This window comes from Notamacropus eugenii, chromosome 4 (genome assembly GCF_028372415.1).
Source record: "Notamacropus eugenii isolate mMacEug1 chromosome 4, mMacEug1.pri_v2, whole genome shotgun sequence".
Classification (NCBI taxonomy): domain Eukaryota; kingdom Metazoa; phylum Chordata; class Mammalia; order Diprotodontia; family Macropodidae; genus Notamacropus; species Notamacropus eugenii.
The window spans coordinates 69,933,403-69,955,051 of NC_092875.1; the positions used below are offsets into that span (position 1 = coordinate 69,933,403).

The following is a 21,649-nucleotide window of genomic DNA, read 5'->3' on the forward strand; positions in this document are numbered from 1 at the left end:
CTGCCTTAATTAGAGTCAGTGCAGAAGACATACTTCTTGACTGATGAATTGACTGACTTCCCATCTTCACAGGCATTGGTGAGAGCCTTGGTCCCAGCACCCACATTGTGGATGGAACCTCACAGGAAGGTACCAGACCTCCAAGCAGTGAGCCCCCAGTGCCCACCATCACTGTTGTTGCTTCAGGTAATATGTGCCTATCTGCACCCACTCAGGTATGATTCTTCATCAGGGCTCAGTGGCTAGCTGAGGTTAGGACTCCATCTTGTGGATATTTGTGGAACTTTTCTTGGTTCTTGGTGTCTGTTCATCATTTTCAATTTCTGGGACAGTTTTCATTCTTTCTTCCTTGGTTTCTCTATGAAAATTCTCTCCCTCCTCTATTGCTTCACAATTGAAAATAGGAACTCCTTTTGCACTATGAAATGGTGGGGAAGGAAAAGTTTTTCCATTGCTTGCCTAATGAAACATTTTAGGAAGGTGCACCTGTTAGGCTTCACATGAACAACCAGCGGATGATTGGAGGAGATTGTGTGTGCTCCTGAGAAGTGACTTAGTGCATATTGGAGAGTGATTGGGACAAACTTGGTGATAGACTCCCAGACTTAACCTTCTCCATAGTGGTGTGTGTCAGCATCAGAGGTGAGCTCAGACTCACAGTCTGTGGCACGGAGCTGTGAGTGGTGAAAGTTCTTGTCCTGGGGGGAGGTGCCATGGTGTGTGTGGGAAGGAGAGTGAGCAGTGGAGCTTGGAGAGGGGAATGTCATTCCGCAAAGGGAAGGAGCCTTGCAGAGAGGAGATGAGGGTGACCGTGAGGGTGATTCTCTTTCACGACTCCTCCCCAGACACTGCCACACGTACCAACCAATCCCCTCTTTTAGATACAGGACTGTCCAGAAGGAGCTCAAGGGAAGCAGGGACCAGGGATGTCTCCCCTGCAAGCAGAGAGCCCATGGAGCCCACCAGCCTGCCTGTGGTGGCATCCACCATGGGGAGCTCAACTTTCAGGACACCAGCAGTGACCGTTTCTCTAGAGACAGCTCTTGGCTCTGCTGCTGCTCAGTCCACCAGCCTCACTGTGGGTTCTGCTGCAGGGAGCCAAGCTGTGGAGATACCTGCAACCACCATGTCTTCTGTAGCAGGAGCCCCTACTTCCACTGAATCATCTGCTGGTATGACCATGGCCACTGACTCCCTCCCACTTGGTTCTACTTCATTTGAGTTCCAGGGCATCTCAGGCTCCAAGGCTCCCTTAGACACTAGCCCACAAGGGACACTTTCTTCCTTTTTCCCCATGGTCACCCCTAGTGCACCCGCCACATGAGGGAGGGAATCTGACACCACTAGACATACAAAAACTCCTCCAGGTGACTTCTTCAATTCTGTTATTTCTGCTTCAGAGCCAACAATCAGCCAGACACTTGCTTTGAGCCAGTCCCCAATACCAAGGTCACAGATGTACTCCCCATTTCCATTAGTACCCACACAGTGGCTTCCACCACCCCAGGGATGCCTGAGGCCCAGACAGGGACTCAGCCCAGCTCATCTGGGCTGCCTTTTACTGCCATGAGTAAGACTTTATCTTCTGTAGGAGGAGATCCAAGCATAGCTGTTTCATCCATGGGAGGTTCCACAGAGATCAGGACTGTATCCAGCAGCATCTCTGAGATCTCAGGCACTGTCCACGTCACTCCAGAACAACCTACCACTAAGAAGGGGACTCTGGAGACTCCTTGGATAGATGGAATGATCTCCTCTGGCTACCCCAGTACGAGAGAGGAACAGGGCTACTCCACCACTCTCCTCCCCTCTACCTCCTTGAACACCATGAGTCCTGTTACCATGAGTGGGGAGCAGACCAGAGATGCTTCACCTCCAGCTACAACAGGGTCCTTGTATTCTGAGAGTGGGGCTGGCCTCCTGACTTCTACTGAAGGCTTCCTTCCCACTGCTGGCACAAAATTAAGTCCAAATGTGGCCTCCACCTCCATGCTCATGGCTGAGCCAACTTCAGCAGGTGGTCCTCAAGGCTCAGAATCCAGCATGGATCCATACGACTACTTATATTCTCCTCCAACCACAGTTGGCCAAATCACCAGTCCAACCAGAGACTCCAGCACTGGCTCCAATGTGGACACCACCTCACTTCACAGTTCAAGTGTTTCATTGACAAGTCTTGGAGCAGGGACCTCCCTCCATGAGGATCCCCTAATAAAAACACCAGAAGCTTTCCCTCACAGTGTCTCTGTGGCAGGCACTGAAGAAAGTATGAGTGTCTCAAGGTTGCCTACCATAGCTAAAGCTGTGAGTGTGCTAAGTACGGGTCTTAATTTGCTCTGGACCCTCACTCCAGGCACACCTGAAGCCTCCTTATGGAGCAGTCCCAGGGTTGAAGACCTGAGGTCAGCTGTCCCAGGGACTGAAGGTACACACCTGACTCCCAGGAACAAGATTACAGACACTTTCCCTGTGTCTCCTGCTTCTTCTCATCATCTTGAACTTCTAGGGGCAACAGGAGAGAAGAGCCCCTCTGTCCCAATGACCACCTCATTGACTCAGGAGCCAGCATCTTCAGCCACTGGTCCTGGAGGACCTGGCTCAACTTCAATGACTATGACTCAAGGAGGCACTCCATCTTCACCAGGTACATGGGCAGTGTGGACATCTGCCTCTTCCTACCAAGACACCACACCTATGCTGGCCATCACATCCCAAGCAGGTACATTCTCTGCTGCAGTTAATGCTCCTCCCATGTCCATCTTGTTGGTATATAAAGCTTCAATGCCTGTCTCTGTCTGTCTCTCTCTTTTTTTGACGAGGAAATTGGGTAAATGACTTGCTCAGTTATTAAGGGTCTGAAGCCGGGATTTGAAGTCAGGTCATCCTGATTTCAAGCCTCCTATTCTATCCACAGCACCATCTAGCTGCCCTTGTCTCCTTTTCAATTAATATTATTAGGTCATGGATGAAAAGGTAATATCAGGCACTGAAAATGAAAAAAAAAATCATGTGTATGAAATAGAAAAAAATGCTCTGCTTAGTTTTGACAATTCTGGGTTCCTATCTGGGACCAGAGAGAGCCCTGTCTTCATTCCCATGTGTGATATAGCATGGTAAACAAAAGACCATACTGTTTAGGCCCTTCTTTTTTTTTTTTAAAGAAAAGTTAGTTATTTTCACACAACTTTGTGTTGTTAAATAGTAGCGTACTTTACTCATGTACAGATGAGTACATTTTTGATTTAGTAGATGTCAACAAAATTCCAAGTCCAAGGTTTCTTGCAGTGCAATGCAAGCTTTTCTGAATGATCATTCATGGCTTAGCATAAAGCAGTCCCATTGTATTTATGAAGGAATGTAACTAAAGACAATTCCAAATACTGATGGACATATGGCAACAGGACTTGGTAGTTCTACATTTCATTTTACTGGTAAGTCTGATGTTACCTATAGCAGGATTTCTCTGTGTGCACAATGAAAAGGCATTCCTCCAGGAGTTTTCTTTTTACCACACAGTTCTAAGGAACAAGAATTTCATAACACTCAACCTCTGTTTCCAAGAAATAATGCTTTATTACATTTCACATATATTTCAAAATAATCATCAAACTTTGAAGGAAGAACAAGTCAAAATCTTGAAGATTAAAAAAGGCATCCCTTGGCTTCTGAAAGTGTAGGGAAATGAAGTTAGGTTAAAGTGACAAATCACAACACATGTGCACACACAGAAGATTTGGCAAGAGTAACATATACGGCATTTTCTGACAGTTTTATTTTTTACTAAAATGTTTTGTGGTACTTAAAAGGAAGTAAGATCTGATCGAAAGCCTTAAGAAATGTCTACTTGTAAACTGGAAACCTAGTTTTAAAGCCAATTCCCTTTCCTATTTCCTTATCAGAGTAATATCTAAGGATCTTGTTCATCTACCCATGGATCCATATGATTTTGCCAATTTTTCATTCTCTTTACCCCATGTCACAAAAAGCCACCATAGTAACAGTTCTGATACTATAAGGGATTATGACTTCAGGAGCTGAAATAAGAGGGATTGTTATTTTCAAAAACAACTTATGTTGCTTTTTAAAGAGCAATGCAAAAAAAAATCTAGGTAATACGTTTATAAATTGCATTTGGACACAGTTTTTTCACAACGCTATTAATTTATTTGACAATTAAGCTATAAGTCAAATCAAAATTAATTATTCAAAAGGAAATAGCTGAGGCTACTTTAAAAGAAAGAAGACAGAATAAATAGAAATAAATTTACAAAGAATAAAACCAGTAGATTTCCCAACTGTAGATGTGCAGAGCTCTATTCTGAACAGAACCAAGGTTATTTGTTAGGAAAATCACAGGATCTGGGTTAGAAGGCATCTCAGAGGCTTCATAAAATCAGAGTGGTAGAGATGGAAGAGATCTCATGCTATCTAGTCCAAGACTTGCCATTTGACAGATATGCAAAACTGAGGCCAGGATATCAGAAGGGCCCTGCCCTGGATCATAAAGTTATTTAAGAGCAGTCTTGGGGCTCTAGAGTCCCAACCTGGAGCTTTTTCCCTTTAGACCACATCTCTCTCCATATCTACTGCCATTCCTCCCTTCCAGGACCCTGTCTACACTATCTTTAACATTATCAATTGCTTTCTGATTCAGCACCCATGGTTACAATACCTTGTAGATGCTTATTCCATTTTTGGAATTGCTATAAGGCAATTTTTCATGTTCCAAGAAAGTTGTATTTCTTTTTCCTATACCATTCAGGAGTAGTAGAGGTATAATTAAAATATTTTGAACTCTTTAGTGCTTTCTTTTTCTGGCTTTGTAGGGCAATCATAAACATAAAATTCAAACGTTTTATTGTTTTTGCTTCTTTGTGTATTTATAATTTATCTCTTTTCTATTTATCTTTTAATATATTGACCCTCATAAAAAAAAGATTAAAGTACTTATCACATTAGCTTATATGTATATACCTTCAAAGCAAGTCTTACGTAAAAAAACGATCAAAACAGACAGGTCTGTCAATTCATTTCAGCCTTGACCTTGCTATTCTACTCCCCCCAGGACCAAATTTTACATAGTGATTTTTTTCCTTTTTGAAACAATTCCACTAGGAATGGAGTCATCTAATATGTTCTACTTGTGATATTCTTGGTATCCCAGTGAAAGAGAGTACAGAGATTAAGTTCACTGATTTAACTTTCCTTTATTTGCATCCAGAAATTTTATATTTGTTCCCTGTTTGTCGATTATTTCTTGGCTTTAGAGAGGTAGCATGGTATAATGGAAAGAACACTGCACAAGGAATCAAGAGATCAGGTTTGAGTCCCAACTTTGCTACACTTAATAACTGTGTGAGTGTGGATAAATAAATCACTCAAACTCTTGAGAGCCTGTTTCTTCATTTACAAACTGGGAATCATGCCAACTGCTCAGCCGACCTTGCAGGTGGGTGTGAGTCTCAAAGAAGATATTCAGAGGGCTTTGTAACCACAATGCACTGTACAGAAAGATATTATTTATGGAATGAAAAAGCTATGAGAAAGAAGCTGAGGAAAGGGAAGAGAAGGAAGAGAAAAGGGGAACTTGTCTGCAAAAGTATGGTGCATGGAAAGACCACTGGATCTGGGCTCCAAGGATCTGGGTTTGCCACTTACTATCCATGTGACCTTTTGCAAGTAGCTTAATCTTCCTAAGCCCCGGTTGCCTCATTTGAAAAAATGAGGGTTTTGGCTAGCAGATTCCTATGGTCCTCTGTGTAACTAAATCGATAACCCCATCAAGTCATGGACTAAAGCATGCTTCTTGAGTATAATGGTTCAAATGATTTTAGAGTAAAATGCTGAATGCTATAAAGTGAACCCTTTTCAAGGTCATTGGGTTCAGCCAATACAAGTTTTCTCAATGTAGTAAGAGGAAAGAGACAGACAGTAGGAAAGGTACATTACACTGAAGACTGTACAAAATAATTAATAGGAAAAGGAACAACAAATGCAACAGTGTTAAAAAGTTTCCTATCCCTTTTGTAAGATTTTATTAGAAACCACCAAAGGTACTGATAAAAAATTCTCTTATTCAGCTTTATGAATGGAAGATTTTTTGCTCTAAATACAAAAGCAGTGGCAATTATTTTGAAGACATCTTTTAGAACTATCTGGATGGTCATGCAAGTGAGTCAAGAACTTGGAATGATTCCTGTTTTCCAAAAAGCAGAGACTGCATCTGCATTGAATCCTAGCACAATCCTGTTTTCCCTCCCTCTGTTTCTGGGTTTGAGAACTTTCTGGTTGATTGAGACTATGGTGCTGTGTGGACACTGAGCCGAGCTCTTGAGATACAGCTCTTGGTTCTGCCCTCAACATAGGTGTTGCTTAGCCCACTGTGGCTGTTTGAGCACAATATTGCTATAAGTAGTACAGTCTAATAACCCTAAATAGACTCAGCTGCTCTAACAGAGATGCCTACTTGCACAAAACAGTTGTCTGGGGTAGTTGATTTGGTAGCATGGTATTCATAGTAGATTTTCAGGCCTGGTCCTAAAACTGTATTTACAGTAATGGACTCAGAAATAAAACTCTCCAAAACACTCATTAAAGGATAAGATTTGATGTTTTCAGAAAGATAGCCCATGCGTCTTAAAAAGTATTCTCTTAAGATTATAAAAGTTTAGTTAAAATCAGTTAATAGTAACAATCTTGGACGAGAAGAAATAGTTTTGATTTTGAAGGTTAGAGCAATTTATAACTGGGAAAAAATCCACAGGGACAGCTAGACTCGACAGTCCATATCTCCTCGAGAGATCTTTGCTATAAAAAGATGGCCACTTCGGCTCACTGCCTCATTTGAGCCACATGCCACTTCTTAAAACTGTTGCCTTTCCACGCAAGGTATGAGATACTATTTACATTAAAAAAATTTTTTTTTCCTCTTCAGTGTAGTGGAAATGCCCATAAATCAGCCAATAAGATACCTCCCTAACACAGGTGTAGAACAGCTTTATTGATCTCTGGATTTGTCCAATCATTTTGGATGTCTGGTCCCCACAAGGGTTTCCTAGTACCTGCTGTCCAAGAGAGATGCTGAGATCTTCTGGGCTTCAAGTCAGCCTTCAGAATAATCAGTGTGGATCTCTGTACCGCCCTTGTTTTCATGATGCTTATGCACGTGAATCGTGGCTCATATGCATTCCACTGTGAACTTCGTGTTGTTTACTATGATAAGTGCGGGGTCATTGAAGCCCTTGGTAATTCTGGAAGCTGGCTTCTTGGTTACCTGGTTTGGACTGGCATCTTTTACACGTTCATTAGCTTGATAATAACCAGCAATCACATAGCTGTTATCTGGGCACCATGAATCAATCAAGGTGAGGTCCACCTCTAGTATGCGGGCTGGTGCAAGGCGCAGTGGAAGAGGGGAGTTCAGTTCATGAAGCGGATCCAGTGTGGGTTAGTGCCGCAGTGCGAGGGCTGCTCCTTGGGGGACTTCTGCTTCTCAGCCACCAGGAGCCTGTTGACAGCGCAGTGAGGATACTCAGCCCCGTGCAGAACCTTCTGGCAGTAGACCTGGATGGTCAGCTTCACGCCAGGCATGGTGAGGTTCTGCCCGAGGCCCGAGATGAGGGCAGCCTGCCAGGCCAGGAGCGGCTCGGCCCCCTCAGCATCGCTCCGCTTTGGCCCCGAAGCTCAGCATAGTCAGATTGGTACCACGACCCGGCCCGGCCTCGTCTGTCCACTCGAGGGGCCAAGCTGTCTCCTCTCCTAGAAAGATTCCTCCAGGACGCAGCCAGCTAGCTCCCGTCTAGGAGTCGGGAAGCAACGGAGATTCGCAGTCGGCTCGGGAGGCCGGAGGCAGCTAGGTCCTTCTTTCCTCTTCTTGGGAGCTTAATGTTTCATAGTCCTACTCGAAACTGTCTGGGAGGGTGGACTTGTAGTCCCTAGTGTTGAATGATTCTTCCTGTCCTCTGGGCAGAGATGCCATGTCTCCTTCCCGTCTAATGCTTCAGGTAAGATGCAGAATTGAGCTGTGTGGAGAGGGAGACTCATCAGCCAGTGTTCGGAGGGGAAGGTGTGACCAAAGATGCACAGATGTTTGAGTCTTTTCGACTTTGACGAGATCTGAAGTTTTTTCATTCTGTGTTGTATCTGATGGACCTCTCTACTAGCCCAGAATATGCGCTCAGTATTTGATTTCTGACTGACGGATTGAATGACTTTCCGTCTTTCCAGGAACGGGCGAGAGCCTCGATGCCAGCACCCGCATTGCAGACGGAACCTCACAGGAAGGTACCAGATTTCAAGCAAGAAAGCCAACAGTGCTCACGGCAACTATTAGTGCTTTGGGTAAGTAAGATTTGCCCGTCTGATTCCACTGGGAAACAATTCTTCCTGGGGGCTCCTTTTCCTGCCTTGAGGACTTTTTTATCTCATGGATATCAGCGGTATACTTGGGTCTGGGTGTCTTTCTGCATCATTTTAAAATTATGGGAACACTTTCATTTTTCTTTCTTGTACTGATTATGGGCTTTCCCTCCATCCCTAATCCTTCGGCATTAAAAATATGGATGGTTGTCTTTGGAGGACAGAACGGAAAGAGAGGATGGATTCGAAGGATGTATGTGAGGAAGGTGAAGAGTTGTTCAGTACAAGTCATTCACCAGGCACCACAGGATGAGTCAGCAGAAATGGATTAGACAAAGTAATATGTGCCCCTGAGAAGTGACTGAGAGCATAATGAATAGAGGTTGGGAAACCTGATATATTCTTTGGAGACTGAAAAGAGCGACTCCTTTTGCATTGGGCAGTGGTGGAGAAGGAAGTGATTTTTGCAGGGCTTGCCTTGGGCTGTATTTTGGGAAGGTGCACGGGGGTGAGGAGACGGCAACCACCAGGCTTCCCGGGATGAGGCAGAGGAAGTGGATGGCAGGGGGTGGTCTGAGCAGCTGAGACGTGACCGAGAGCACAATGAAGAGAGGGTGGGGCAAACTTAAGAGACAGACTCCCAGGCTTAGCCCTCTCCATGGTGGCGTGCTTCGGCCTCAGAGGTGAGCTCTGTGGCAGGGAGCTTTGAGTGGTGAAGGTTCTTGTCCCGTCGGGGGAGGTGCCCATGGTGCCCGGCGGAAGGAGAGCGAGCAGTGGAGCTTGGAGGGGGGGGGGGGAGGTTGTCATTCCGCAAAGGGAAGGAGCCTTGCAGAGAGGAGATGAGGGTGACTGTGAGGGTGATTCCCACGCACCCGTCGCCCGCAGACCCCACACACCGCAGGCACCGCCACGCGCACCAACCAATCCCCTCTTTTAGACACAGGACTGTCCAGCAGGAGCCCAGGCGGAGCAGCTACCGGGGATGTCTCCCCTGCAAGCAGAGAGCCCACGGAGCCCACCAGCCTGCCGGTGGTGGTGGCATCCACCACGGGAAGCTCGACTTTCAGGACGCCAGCTGTGAGCGTCCCCGCAGGCACAGCTCTTGGCTCCGCCTCCGCTCAGCCCAGCAGCCTCGCTGCGGGTTCTGCTGCAGGGAGCCAAGCTGTGGAGACACCCTCGACGACCGTGTCCTCTGTGGCAGGGGCTCCTACTTCGCCTGAGCCTTCTGCTGGCGTGACCGTGGCCACCGTCCCAGTTGGTCCCACTGCAGGGGAGTTCCCAGGCACCCCAGGCTCCAGTGCTTCCCCAGACACCGGCCCACAAGGGACAATTTCGTCCCTTCTGCCCCTGGCCACGTCTAGTCCAGTCAGCACAACAGGGGCAGAGCCTGACGCCACCAGGCGCGCAGAGACTGCTGCAGGTGACGCCTTCCACACAGGCACCTCTGCTTCGGAGCGAGCAAGCAGCCAGACACCTGCCGTCTGCGTCTGAGCCAGTCTCCAATAGCCAAGTCACGGAGATACTGCCCATTTCCATCGGTACCCACGCAGGGCCTTCCACCGTCCCCGGGACGCCTGAGGCCCAGACGGGGACTGAGGCCAGCTCCTCTGGGCTGCCTTTGACTACTATGAGCAAGACTGTACCTTCGGTAGGAGGAGGCCCCAGTACAGCTGTTGCGCCCGTGGCAGGGACCAGAGAGATCAGGACTGTATCCAGCAGCGTCTCTGAGCTGACGGGCGCGGAGCACATCACTCCCCGACAGCCCACCAGTAACAAAGGGCCAGCGCAGACTCCCTGGACAGACGGAGTGGCCTCCTCTGGTTCCCCGAGTGTGAGAGAGGAGCCAGGCTATTCCACCACTCTCCTAGTCCCCTCTGCCTCCTTGGACGTGACGAGTCCTGTTACCGTGAGTGGGCAGCAGAACACAGACACTCCGTCTCCACCTCCAGTCACAAAGGGGCCTCGGCATCCTGAGAATGCGGCTGGCCCCCTGGCCTCCACTGAAGGCTTCCTCCCCAGCGCCGGCACACCAAGTCACGTGCAAATGTGGCCTCCACCTCCGTGCCAATGGCTGAGCCAACTTCAGCGGGTGGCCCTCAAGGCTCCGAGAAGAGCACGCGTCCAGGGGACTCCTTAGACTCTCCTGACACCACAGTTGGCCAAGTGGCTCGTACACCTGGAGGACCTACCACTGACTCACTTGTGGACGCCACCTTAAGCCCCAGCTCAGGTGTTCCAACAGCCAGCGTTGGAGCCGAGACATCCTCCCACCTGGAGACAATGACCATAGCTGCAGCCTCCCCTCATAGCGTGCCCGTGGCTGGCACGGAGGAATCTCCAACTGGCCCCTGGTTTTCCACCCCAGCTGACGCAGCCATGAGCATGCTAAGCACGGGGCTTACGTGGCTCTGGACTCCCACCCCAGCCACCCCTGAAGCCTCCTCAGGGAGCCAGCCCGTGGGCGATGCCATGAGTTCAGCTGTCCCAGGCACTGAGGGGCCAAATGTGCCTCCCAGCAGCAAACGCCCAGATACCCTACCCACCTCTCTTCCTTCTGCCCAACATCGTGAGAGCCCAACTTCGGGAGGAGGGGCTCGCCCAGATGCGTCAGTGGCCACATCTCTGCCTCTAGGATCCACGTCTTCGGACACCGATACCGCAGCCCCAGCTTCACCTTCCGCAGCTGTTAGCTCATCCTGGGAGTGGAGCAGAGCCCATGTGGCGCTGCCTACTGGCTCCGAAACCAGCTCACTTCTCCCCTTGACCACTGACTCCCTACTGGAAGCATCAACCAGACATGTCCCCTCTACCGTGACGGGAGGGAGCCCTGAAGGGGGCTGGAGCCAAGAGCCCAGCACCAGCGTGGGAGAGACCGCAGCCTCCTCAAAGGAGGCCGCACCCACAGGGACGCCTCCTTTTTCTCAGGAGGTGTCCGTTGCTGGGGGCACAGAGGCCTCCGCAGGCTCAAGGTCTCCCGCGGGCACATCAAGTCCCCCCGTCACTGACCTGCCAACAGTGACTGAAACCACGTCGCCTTTAGGACGTGGCACACTTGGCCAAGCCGGATCCTCGTCTCCTCTTTCCTCCGTTGCCTGGCGCAGCCCTTCATCCGTCTCCCCCACGTCCGGATCAGAGAGGAGCGGAGCTTCTCCTCCCAGCACCACCTCTGCGAGACCCACAGGGCTCATGACAGTTGTCTCACCAGCCGGGGCAGCCACCCATTTAGCTCCTGATGCGTCCTCCTTCTCAGAGAAGACCAGTGGAGAAAGTGGTTCCAGTTCAGCTGCCCCTCTAGGCACCGGACTGCCCGGCTTCACTGGTTCCGTTACTGGGCCAGGGGCCGCTGGGACTCCAGAGGAGACGAGCCCTGAGGGCCCAGGCCTGGCCACACCCGCAGGGCGTGGCCGCACCCTCAGCCCCCCCATGACTGCGACCCCACTTTCCAGCACCGCACACGCTGGCTCACGGACAACTTCGCCTACCACTTCGCTCAGCCCACCAGTGGCGGCGGACAGCAGCAGCATTCCCAGTCTGCTGGACGCCACCTCTGCTGGGGCCGCCAGCCTTGCCCATGCCTCGGAGCCAGGTACTCCAGGCCTGTCAAGACCCAGCCCAGACTCCTCTGCCGTGTTTACCCAATCGCCAGGCTGGACAACCACCTTCTCCCCTGGCACGGCCGCGTCCTCTGGGTCCCCATGGACGTTTCCCACCACCACTGGGTCAGAGCAGAACACGGAAGGTAGAACGACCAGGCCGTTCGCCCCATCTTCAGTGGACACGGAGACCGCGTGGACATCTGCCCCTTCCCACTCTGAGACCCATCTCCCAGCGGATCTCACTTCTCCATCGGGTACGGTCTTTGGTGCAGTCCCTGGTCCTTCCACCTCCTTCTTCCCCTGTGGAGGATGCAGTTTTTAGTGGGCGGGTTGATTCATTCCGGCCTCACTGTGGGAAGCAGCCATGTGTAGTTCAGAGGGAAGGCTTGCCATGCCCTGAGAGTTCCTGCTCAGGGCTTCTGTCATTCTCTGCTCGAGAGCTCTGGGTTCCAGGGGTCATTCGAGTTCTCTGACCTTTGTGCAGGGGGAGCCTTGTAGCGCTCCGCGGCTGAAATGACCCTTGCCACCCTCTGGGCAGAAATGGCTTGTCCTCATGGTTGTCAGGAGCTTTCGGTAGCATGTAGAATTGGGCTGTGGAGCGCGGGACCCCTCAACCAGGGCTGGGAAGGGAAGGCGTGACCCAGGACACACAGGTGATCTCCAGGGATCTTCTCGTGTTGCCTCCCACGTGCTGGGTCTCCCTGCGAGTTCTAGAGTAAGTGCGCAATCCGTGTTCGCCGAGTGACGGATCGACTGACTTCCTGTCTTTATAGGAACTGGCCAGAGCCTCGGTCCCAGCACCCACCTTGCAGACCTAACGTCACAGGAAGGTACGAGATCTCCATTCAGTGAGTCCTCAGTGCCCACCACAACTGCTGTCGCTTCAGGTGAGTAAGAGTTGGCCCCCTGCTGTCCTCCATCTCACGGAAATCTCATGTCCTTTTCTTGGGTCTTGATGTCTGGGCGTGCTATTCAATTTCTGGGAACATTTTCATTCTTTATTCCTCGGTTTCCCTCTTTCGGCGTTTCTTTCCCTACGCGTCTATTCCTTCGTGATGGAAAGCAGCGACTCCTTTTGCATTGGGCAGTGGTGGAGAAGGAAGTGATTTTTGCAGGGCTTGCCTTGGGCTGCATTTTGGGAAGGTGCACGGGGGTGAGGAGACGGCAACCACCAGGCTTCCCGGGATGAGGCAGAGGAAGTGGATGGCAGGGGGTGGTCTGAGCAGCTGAGACGTGACCGAGAGCACAATGAAGAGAGGGTGGGGCAAACTTAAGAGACAGACTCCCAGGCTTAGCCCTCTCCATGGTGGCGTGCTTCGGCCTCAGAGGTGAGCTCTGTGGCAGGGAGCTTTGAGTGGTGAAGGTTCTTGTCCCGTCGGGGGAGGTGCCCATGGTGCCCGGCGGAAGGAGAGCGAGCAGTGGAGCTTGGAGAGGGAGGGGGGGGGGGGGTTGTCATTCCGCAAAGGGAAGGAGCCTTGCAGAGAGGAGATGAGGGTGACTGTGAGGGTGATTCCCACGCACCCGTCGCCCGCAGACCCCACACACCGCAGGCACCGCCACGCGCACCAACCAATCCCCTCTTTTAGACACAGGACTGTCCAGCAGGAGCCCAGGCGGAGCAGCTACCGGGGATGTCTCCCCTGCAAGCAGAGAGCCCACGGAGCCCACCAGCCTGCCGGTGGTGGTGGCATCCACCACGGGAAGCTCGACTTTCAGGACGCCAGCTGTGAGCGTCCCCGCAGGCACAGCTCTTGGCTCCGCCTCCGCTCAGCCCAGCAGCCTCGCTGCGGGTTCTGCTGCAGGGAGCCAAGCTGTGGAGACACCCTCGACGACCGTGTCCTCTGTGGCAGGGGCTCCTACTTCGCCTGAGCCTTCTGCTGGCGTGACCGTGGCCACCGTCCCAGTTGGTCCCACTGCAGGGGAGTTCCCAGGCACCCCAGGCTCCAGTGCTTCCCCAGACACCGGCCCACAAGGGACAATTTCGTCCCTTCTGCCCCTGGCCACGTCTAGTCCAGTCAGCACAACAGGGGCAGAGCCTGACGCCACCAGGCGCGCAGAGACTGCTGCAGGTGACGCCTTCCACACAGGCACCTCTGCTTCGGAGCGAGCAAGCAGCCAGACACCTGCTCCGTCTGCGTCTGAGCCAGTCTCCAATAGCCAAGTCACGGAGATACTGCCCATTTCCATCGGTACCCACGCAGGGCCTTCCACCGTCCCCGGGACGCCTGAGGCCCAGACGGGGACTGAGGCCAGCTCCTCTGGGCTGCCTTTGACTACTATGAGCAAGACTGTACCTTCGGTAGGAGGAGGCCCCAGTACAGCTGTTGCGCCCGTGGCAGGGACCAGAGAGATCAGGACTGTATCCAGCAGCGTCTCTGAGCTGACGGGCGCGGAGCACATCACTCCCCGACAGCCCACCAGTAACAAAGGGCCAGCGCAGACTCCCTGGACAGACGGAGTGGCCTCCTCTGGTTCCCCGAGTGTGAGAGAGGAGCCAGGCTATTCCACCACTCTCCTAGTCCCCTCTGCCTCCTTGGACGTGACGAGTCCTGTTACCGTGAGTGGGCAGCAGAACACAGACACTCCGTCTCCACCTCCAGTCACAAAGGGGCCTCGGCATCCTGAGAATGCGGCTGGCCCCCTGGCCTCCACTGAAGGCTTCCTCCCCAGCGCCGGCACCAAGTCACGTGCAAATGTGGCCTCCACCTCCGTGCCAATGGCTGAGCCAACTTCAGCGGGTGGCCCTCAAGGCTCCGAGAAGAGCACGCGTCCAGGGGACTCCTTAGACTCTCCTGACACCACAGTTGGCCAAGTGGCTCGTACACCTGGAGGACCTACCACTGACTCACTTGTGGACGCCACCTTAAGCCCCAGCTCAGGTGTTCCAACAGCCAGCGTTGGAGCCGAGACATCCTCCCACCTGGAGACAATGACCATAGCTGCAGCCTCCCCTCATAGCGTGCCCGTGGCTGGCACGGAGGAATCTCCAACTGGCCCCTGGTTTTCCACCCCAGCTGACGCAGCCATGAGCATGCTAAGCACGGGGCTTACGTGGCTCTGGACTCCCACCCCAGCCACCCCTGAAGCCTCCTCAGGGAGCCAGCCCGTGGGCGATGCCATGAGTTCAGCTGTCCCAGGCACTGAGGGGCCAAATGTGCCTCCCAGCAGCAAACGCCCAGATACCCTACCCACCTCTCTTCCTTCTGCCCAACATCGTGAGAGCCCAACTTCGGGAGGAGGGGCTCGCCCAGATGCGTCAGTGGCCACATCTCTGCCTCTAGGATCCACGTCTTCGGACACCGATACCGCAGCCCCAGCTTCACCTTCCGCAGCTGTTAGCTCATCCTGGGAGTGGAGCAGAGCCCATGTGGCGCTGCCTACTGGCTCCGAAACCAGCTCACTTCTCCCCTTGACCACTGACTCCCTACTGGAAGCATCAACCAGACATGTCCCCTCTACCGTGACGGGAGGGAGCCCTGAAGGGGGCTGGAGCCAAGAGCCCAGCACCAGCGTGGGAGAGACCGCAGCCTCCTCAAAGGAGGCCGCACCCACAGGGACGCCTCCTTTTTCTCAGGAGGTGTCCGTTGCTGGGGGCACAGAGGCCTCCGCAGGCTCAAGGTCTCCCGCGGGCACATCAAGTCCCCCCGTCACTGACCTGCCAACAGTGACTGAAACCACGTCGCCTTTAGGACGTGGCACACTTGGCCAAGCCGGATCCTCGTCTCCTCTTTCCTCCGTTGCCTGGCGCAGCCCTTCATCCGTCTCCCCCACGTCCGGATCAGAGAGGAGCGGAGCTTCTCCTCCCAGCACCACCTCTGCGAGACCCACAGGGCTCATGACAGTTGTCTCACCAGCCGGGGCAGCCACCCATTTAGCTCCTGATGCGTCCTCCTTCTCAGAGAAGACCAGTGGAGAAAGTGGTTCCAGTTCAGCTGCCCCTCTAGGCACCGGACTGCCCGGCTTCACTGGTTCCGTTACTGGGCCAGGGGCCGCTGGGACTCCAGAGGAGACGAGCCCTGAGGGCCCAGGCCTGGCCACACCCGCAGGGCGTGGCCGCACCCTCAGCCCCCCCATGACTGCGACCCCACTTTCCAGCACCGCACACGCTGGCTCACGGACAACTTCGCCTACCACTTCGCTCAGCCCACCAGTGGCGGCGGACAGCAGCAGCATTCCCAGTCTGCTGGACGCCACCTCTGCTGGGGCCGCCAGCCTTGCCCATGCCTCGGAGCCAGGTACTCCAGGCCTGTCAAGACCCAGCCCAGACTCCTCTGCCGTGTTTACCCAATCGCCAGGCTGGACAACCACCTTCTCCCCTGGCACGGCCGCGTCCTCTGGGTCCCCATGGACGTTTCCCACCACCACTGGGTCAGAGCAGAACACGGAAGGTAGAACGACCAGGCCGTTCGCCCCATCTTCAGTGGACACGGAGACCGCGTGGACATCTGCCCCTTCCCACTCTGAGACCCATCTCCCAGCGGATCTCACTTCTCCATCGGGTACGGTCTTTGGTGCAGTCCCTGGTCCTTCCACCTCCTTCTTCCCCTGTGGAGGATGCAGTTTTTAGTGGGCGGGTTGATTCATTCCGGCCTCACTGTGGGAAGCAGCCATGTGTAGTTCAGAGGGAAGGCTTGCCATGCCCTGAGAGTTCCTGCTCAGGGCTTCTGTCATTCTCTGCTCGAGAGCTCTGGGTTCCAGGGGTCATTCGAGTTCTCTGACCTTTGTGCAGGGGGAGCCTTGTAGCGCTCCGCGGCTGAAATGACCCTTGCCACCCTCTGGGCAGAAATGGCTTGTCCTCATGGCTGTCAGGAGCTTTCGGTAGCATGTAGAATTGGGCTGTGGAGCGCGGGACCCCTCAACCAGGGCTGGGAAGGGAAGGCGTGACCCAGGACACACAGGTGATCTCCAGGGATCTTCTCGTGTTGCCTCCCACGTGCTGGGTCTCCCTGCGAGTTCTAGAGTAAGTGCGCAATCCGTGTTCGCCGAGTGACGGATCGACTGACTTCCTGTCTTTATAGGAACTGGCCAGAGCCTCGGTCCCAGCACCCACCTTGCAGACCTAACGTCACAGGAAGGTACGAGATCTCCATTCAGTGAGTCCTCAGTGCCCACCACAACTGCTGTCGCTTCAGGTGAGTAAGAGTTGGCCCCCTGCTGTCCTCCATCTCACGGAAATCTCATGTCCTTTTCTTGGGTCTTGATGTCTGGGCGTGCTATTCAATTTCTGGGAACATTTTCATTCTTTATTCCTCGGTTTCCCTCTTTCGGCGTTTCTTTCCCTACGCGTCTATTCCTTCGTGATGGAAAGCAGCGACTCCTTTTGCATTGGGCAGTGGTGGAGAAGGAAGTGATTTTTGCAGGGCTTGCCTTGGGCTGCATTTTGGGAAGGTGCACGGGGGTGAGGAGACGGCAACCACCAGGCTTCCCGGGATGAGGCAGAGGAAGTGGATGGCAGGGGGTGGTCTGAGCAGCTGAGACGTGACCGAGAGCACAATGAAGAGAGGGTGGGGCAAACTTAAGAGACAGACTCCCAGGCTTAGCCCTCTCCATGGTGGCGTGCTTCGGCCTCAGAGGTGAGCTCTGTGGCAGGGAGCTTTGAGTGGTGAAGGTTCTTGTCCCGTCGGGGGAGGTGCCCATGGTGCCCGGCGGAAGGAGAGCGAGCAGTGGAGCTTGGAGAGGGAGGGGGGGGGGGGTTGTCATTCCGCAAAGGGAAGGAGCCTTGCAGAGAGGAGATGAGGGTGACTGTGAGGGTGATTCCCACGCACCCGTCGCCCGCAGACCCCACACACCGCAGGCACCGCCACGCGCACCAACCAATCCCCTCTTTTAGACACAGGACTGTCCAGCAGGAGCCCAGGCGGAGCAGCTACCGGGGATGTCTCCCCTGCAAGCAGAGAGCCCACGGAGCCCACCAGCCTGCCGGTGGTGGTGGCATCCACCACGGGAAGCTCGACTTTCAGGACGCCAGCTGTGAGCGTCCCCGCAGGCACAGCTCTTGGCTCCGCCTCCGCTCAGCCCAGCAGCCTCGCTGCGGGTTCTGCTGCAGGGAGCCAAGCTGTGGAGACACCCTCGACGACCGTGTCCTCTGTGGCAGGGGCTCCTACTTCGCCTGAGCCTTCTGCTGGCGTGACCGTGGCCACCGTCCCAGTTGGTCCCACTGCAGGGGAGTTCCCAGGCACCCCAGGCTCCAGTGCTTCCCCAGACACCGGCCCACAAGGGACAATTTCGTCCCTTCTGCCCCTGGCCACGTCTAGTCCAGTCAGCACAACAGGGGCAGAGCCTGACGCCACCAGGCGCGCAGAGACTGCTGCAGGTGACGCCTTCCACACAGGCACCTCTGCTTCGGAGCGAGCAAGCAGCCAGACACCTGCTCCGTCTGCGTCTGAGCCAGTCTCCAATAGCCAAGTCACGGAGATACTGCCCATTTCCATCGGTACCCACGCAGGGCCTTCCACCGTCCCCGGGACGCCTGAGGCCCAGACGGGGACTGAGGCCAGCTCCTCTGGGCTGCCTTTGACTACTATGAGCAAGACTGTACCTTCGGTAGGAGGAGGCCCCAGTACAGCTGTTGCGCCCGTGGCAGGGACCAGAGAGATCAGGACTGTATCCAGCAGCGTCTCTGAGCTGACGGGCGCGGAGCACATCACTCCCCGACAGCCCACCAGTAACAAAGGGCCAGCGCAGACTCCCTGGACAGACGGAGTGGCCTCCTCTGGTTCCCCGAGTGTGAGAGAGGAGCCAGGCTATTCCACCACTCTCCTAGTCCCCTCTGCCTCCTTGGACGTGACGAGTCCTGTTACCGTGAGTGGGCAGCAGAACACAGACACTCCGTCTCCACCTCCAGTCACAAAGGGGCCTCGGCATCCTGAGAATGCGGCTGGCCCCCTGGCCTCCACTGAAGGCTTCCTCCCCAGCGCCGGCACCAAGTCACGTGCAAATGTGGCCTCCACCTCCGTGCCAATGGCTGAGCCAACTTCAGCGGGTGGCCCTCAAGGCTCCGAGAAGAGCACGCGTCCAGGGGACTCCTTAGACTCTCCTGACACCACAGTTGGCCAAGTGGCTCGTACACCTGGAGGACCTACCACTGACTCACTTGTGGACGCCACCTTAAGCCCCAGCTCAGGTGTTCCAACAGCCAGCGTTGGAGCCGAGACATCCTCCCACCTGGAGACAATGACCATAGCTGCAGCCTCCCCTCATAGCGTGCCCGTGGCTGGCACGGAGGAATCTCCAACTGGCCCCTGGTTTTCCACCCCAGCTGACGCAGCCATGAGCATGCTAAGCACGGGGCTTACGTGGCTCTGGACTCCCACCCCAGCCACCCCTGAAGCCTCCTCAGGGAGCCAGCCCGTGGGCGATGCCATGAGTTCAGCTGTCCCAGGCACTGAGGGGCCAAATGTGCCTCCCAGCAGCAAACGCCCAGATACCCTACCCACCTCTCTTCCTTCTGCCCAACATCGTGAGAGCCCAACTTCGGGAGGAGGGGCTCGCCCAGATGCGTCAGTGGCCACATCTCTGCCTCTAGGATCCACGTCTTCGGACACCGATACCGCAGCCCCAGCTTCACCTTCCGCAGCTGTTAGCTCATCCTGGGAGTGGAGCAGAGCCCATGTGGCGCTGCCTACTGGCTCCGAAACCAGCTCACTTCTCCCCTTGACCACTGACTCCCTACTGGAAGCATCAACCAGACATGTCCCCTCTACCGTGACGGGAGGGAGCCCTGAAGGGGGCTGGAGCCAAGAGCCCAGCACCAGCGTGGGAGAGACCGCAGCCTCCTCAAAGGAGGCCGCACCCACAGGGACGCCTCCTTTTTCTCAGGAGGTGTCCGTTGCTGGGGGCACAGAGGCCTCCGCAGGCTCAAGGTCTCCCGCGGGCACATCAAGTCCCCCCGTCACTGACCTGCCAACAGTGACTGAAACCACGTCGCCTTTAGGACGTGGCACACTTGGCCAAGCCGGATCCTCGTCTCCTCTTTCCTCCGTTGCCTGGCGCAGCCCTTCATCCGTCTCCCCCACGTCCGGATCAGAGAGGAGCGGAGCTTCTCCTCCCAGCACCACCTCTGCGAGACCCACAGGGCTCATGACAGTTGTCTCACCAGCCGGGGCAGCCACCCATTTAGCTCCTGATGCGTCCTCCTTCTCAGAGAAGACCAGTGGAGAAAGTGGTTCCAGTTCAGCTGCCCCTCTAGGCACCGGACTGCCCGGCTTCACTGGTTCCGTTACTGGGCCAGGGGCCGCTGGGACTCCAGAGGAGACGAGCCCTGAGGGCCCAGGCCTGGCCACACCCGCAGGGCGTGGCCGCACCCTCAGCCCCCCCATGACTGCGACCCCACTTTCCAGCACCGCACACGCTGGCTCACGGACAACTTCGCCTACCACTTCGCTCAGCCCACCAGTGGCGGCGGACAGCAGCAGCATTCCCAGTCTGCTGGACGCCACCTCTGCTGGGGCCGCCAGCCTTGCCCATGCCTCGGAGCCAGGTACTCCAGGCCTGTCAAGACCCAGCCCAGACTCCTCTGCCGTGTTTACCCAATCGCCAGGCTGGACAACCACCTTCTCCCCTGGCACGGCCGCGTCCTCTGGGTCCCCATGGACGTTTCCCACCACCACTGGGTCAGAGCAGAACACGGAAGGTAGAACGACCAGGCCGTTCGCCCCATCTTCAGTGGACACGGAGACCGCGTGGACATCTGCCCCTTCCCACTCTGAGACCCATCTCCCAGCGGATCTCACTTCTCCATCGGGTACGGTCTTTGGTGCAGTCCCTGGTCCTTCCACCTCCTTCTTCCCCTGTGGAGGATGCAGTTTTTAGTGGGCGGGTTGATTCATTCCGGCCTCACTGTGGGAAGCAGCCATGTGTAGTTCAGAGGGAAGGCTTGCCATGCCCTGAGAGTTCCTGCTCAGGGCTTCTGTCATTCTCTGCTCGAGAGCTCTGGGTTCCAGGGGTCATTCGAGTTCTCTGACCTTTGTGCAGGGGGAGCCTTGTAGCGCTCCGCGGCTGAAATGACCCTTGCCACCCTCTGGGCAGAAATGGCTTGTCCTCATGGTTGTCAGGAGCTTTCGGTAGCATGTAGAATTGGGCTGTGGAGCGCGGGACCCCTCAACCAGGGCTGGGAAGGGAAGGCGTGACCCAGGACACACAGGTGATCTCCAGGGATCTTCTCGTGTTGCCTCCCACGTGCTGGGTCTCCCTGCGAGTTCTAGAGTAAGTGCGCAATCCGTGTTCGCCGAGTGACGGATCGACTGACTTCCTGTCTTTATAGGAACTGGCCAGAGCCTCGGTCCCAGCACCCACCTTGCAGACCTAACGTCACAGGAAGGTACGAGATCTCCATTCAGTGAGTCCTCAGTGCCCACCACAACTGCTGTCGCTTCAGGTGAGTAAGAGTTGGCCCCCTGCTGTCCTCCATCTCACGGAAATCTCATGTCCTTTTCTTGGGTCTTGATGTCTGGGCGTGCTATTCAATTTCTGGGAACATTTTCATTCTTTATTCCTCGGTTTCCCTCTTTCGGCGTTTCTTTCCCTACGCGTCTATTCCTTCGTGATGGAAAGCAGCGACTCCTTTTGCATTGGGCAGTGGTGGAGAAGGAAGTGATTTTTGCAGGGCTTGCCTTGGGCTGCATTTTGGGAAGGTGCACGGGGGTGAGGAGACGGCAACCACCAGGCTTCCCGGGATGAGGCAGAGGAAGTGGATG

General features: G+C 54.4%; 1 protein-coding gene and 1 pseudogene across 10 annotated transcripts in view; one reads left to right on the top strand and one right to left on the bottom strand.

Moving 5' to 3' along the window:
• The window catches only part of LOC140499854 (uncharacterized), a 262,845-nt gene that overhangs the window by 78,483 nt on the left and 162,713 nt on the right, over positions 1–21,649 (top strand). For 8 of the 10 annotated variants that reach the window (XM_072601753.1, XM_072601754.1, XM_072601752.1 and 5 more), the window contains 9 exons: positions 73–186; positions 882–1,172; positions 1,592–2,719; positions 8,227–8,340; positions 12,728–12,841; positions 13,541–16,453; positions 16,973–17,086; positions 17,785–20,697; positions 21,217–21,330. In XM_072601753.1, the coding sequence (XP_072457854.1) occupies positions 73–186; positions 882–1,172; positions 1,592–2,719; positions 8,227–8,340; positions 12,728–12,841; positions 13,541–16,453; positions 16,973–17,086; positions 17,785–20,697; positions 21,217–21,330 (7,815 nt within the window). Of the gene's footprint in view, positions 1–72; positions 187–881; positions 1,173–1,591; positions 2,720–8,226; positions 8,341–10,390; positions 12,209–12,727; positions 12,842–13,540; positions 16,454–16,972; positions 17,087–17,784; positions 20,698–21,216; positions 21,331–21,649 lie in introns of those variants that run through there. The other 2 variants (XM_072601761.1, XM_072601760.1) reach the window with 2 other exon arrangements.
• Positions 6,976–7,590, bottom strand: LOC140499855 (ER membrane protein complex subunit 8 pseudogene; annotated as a pseudogene).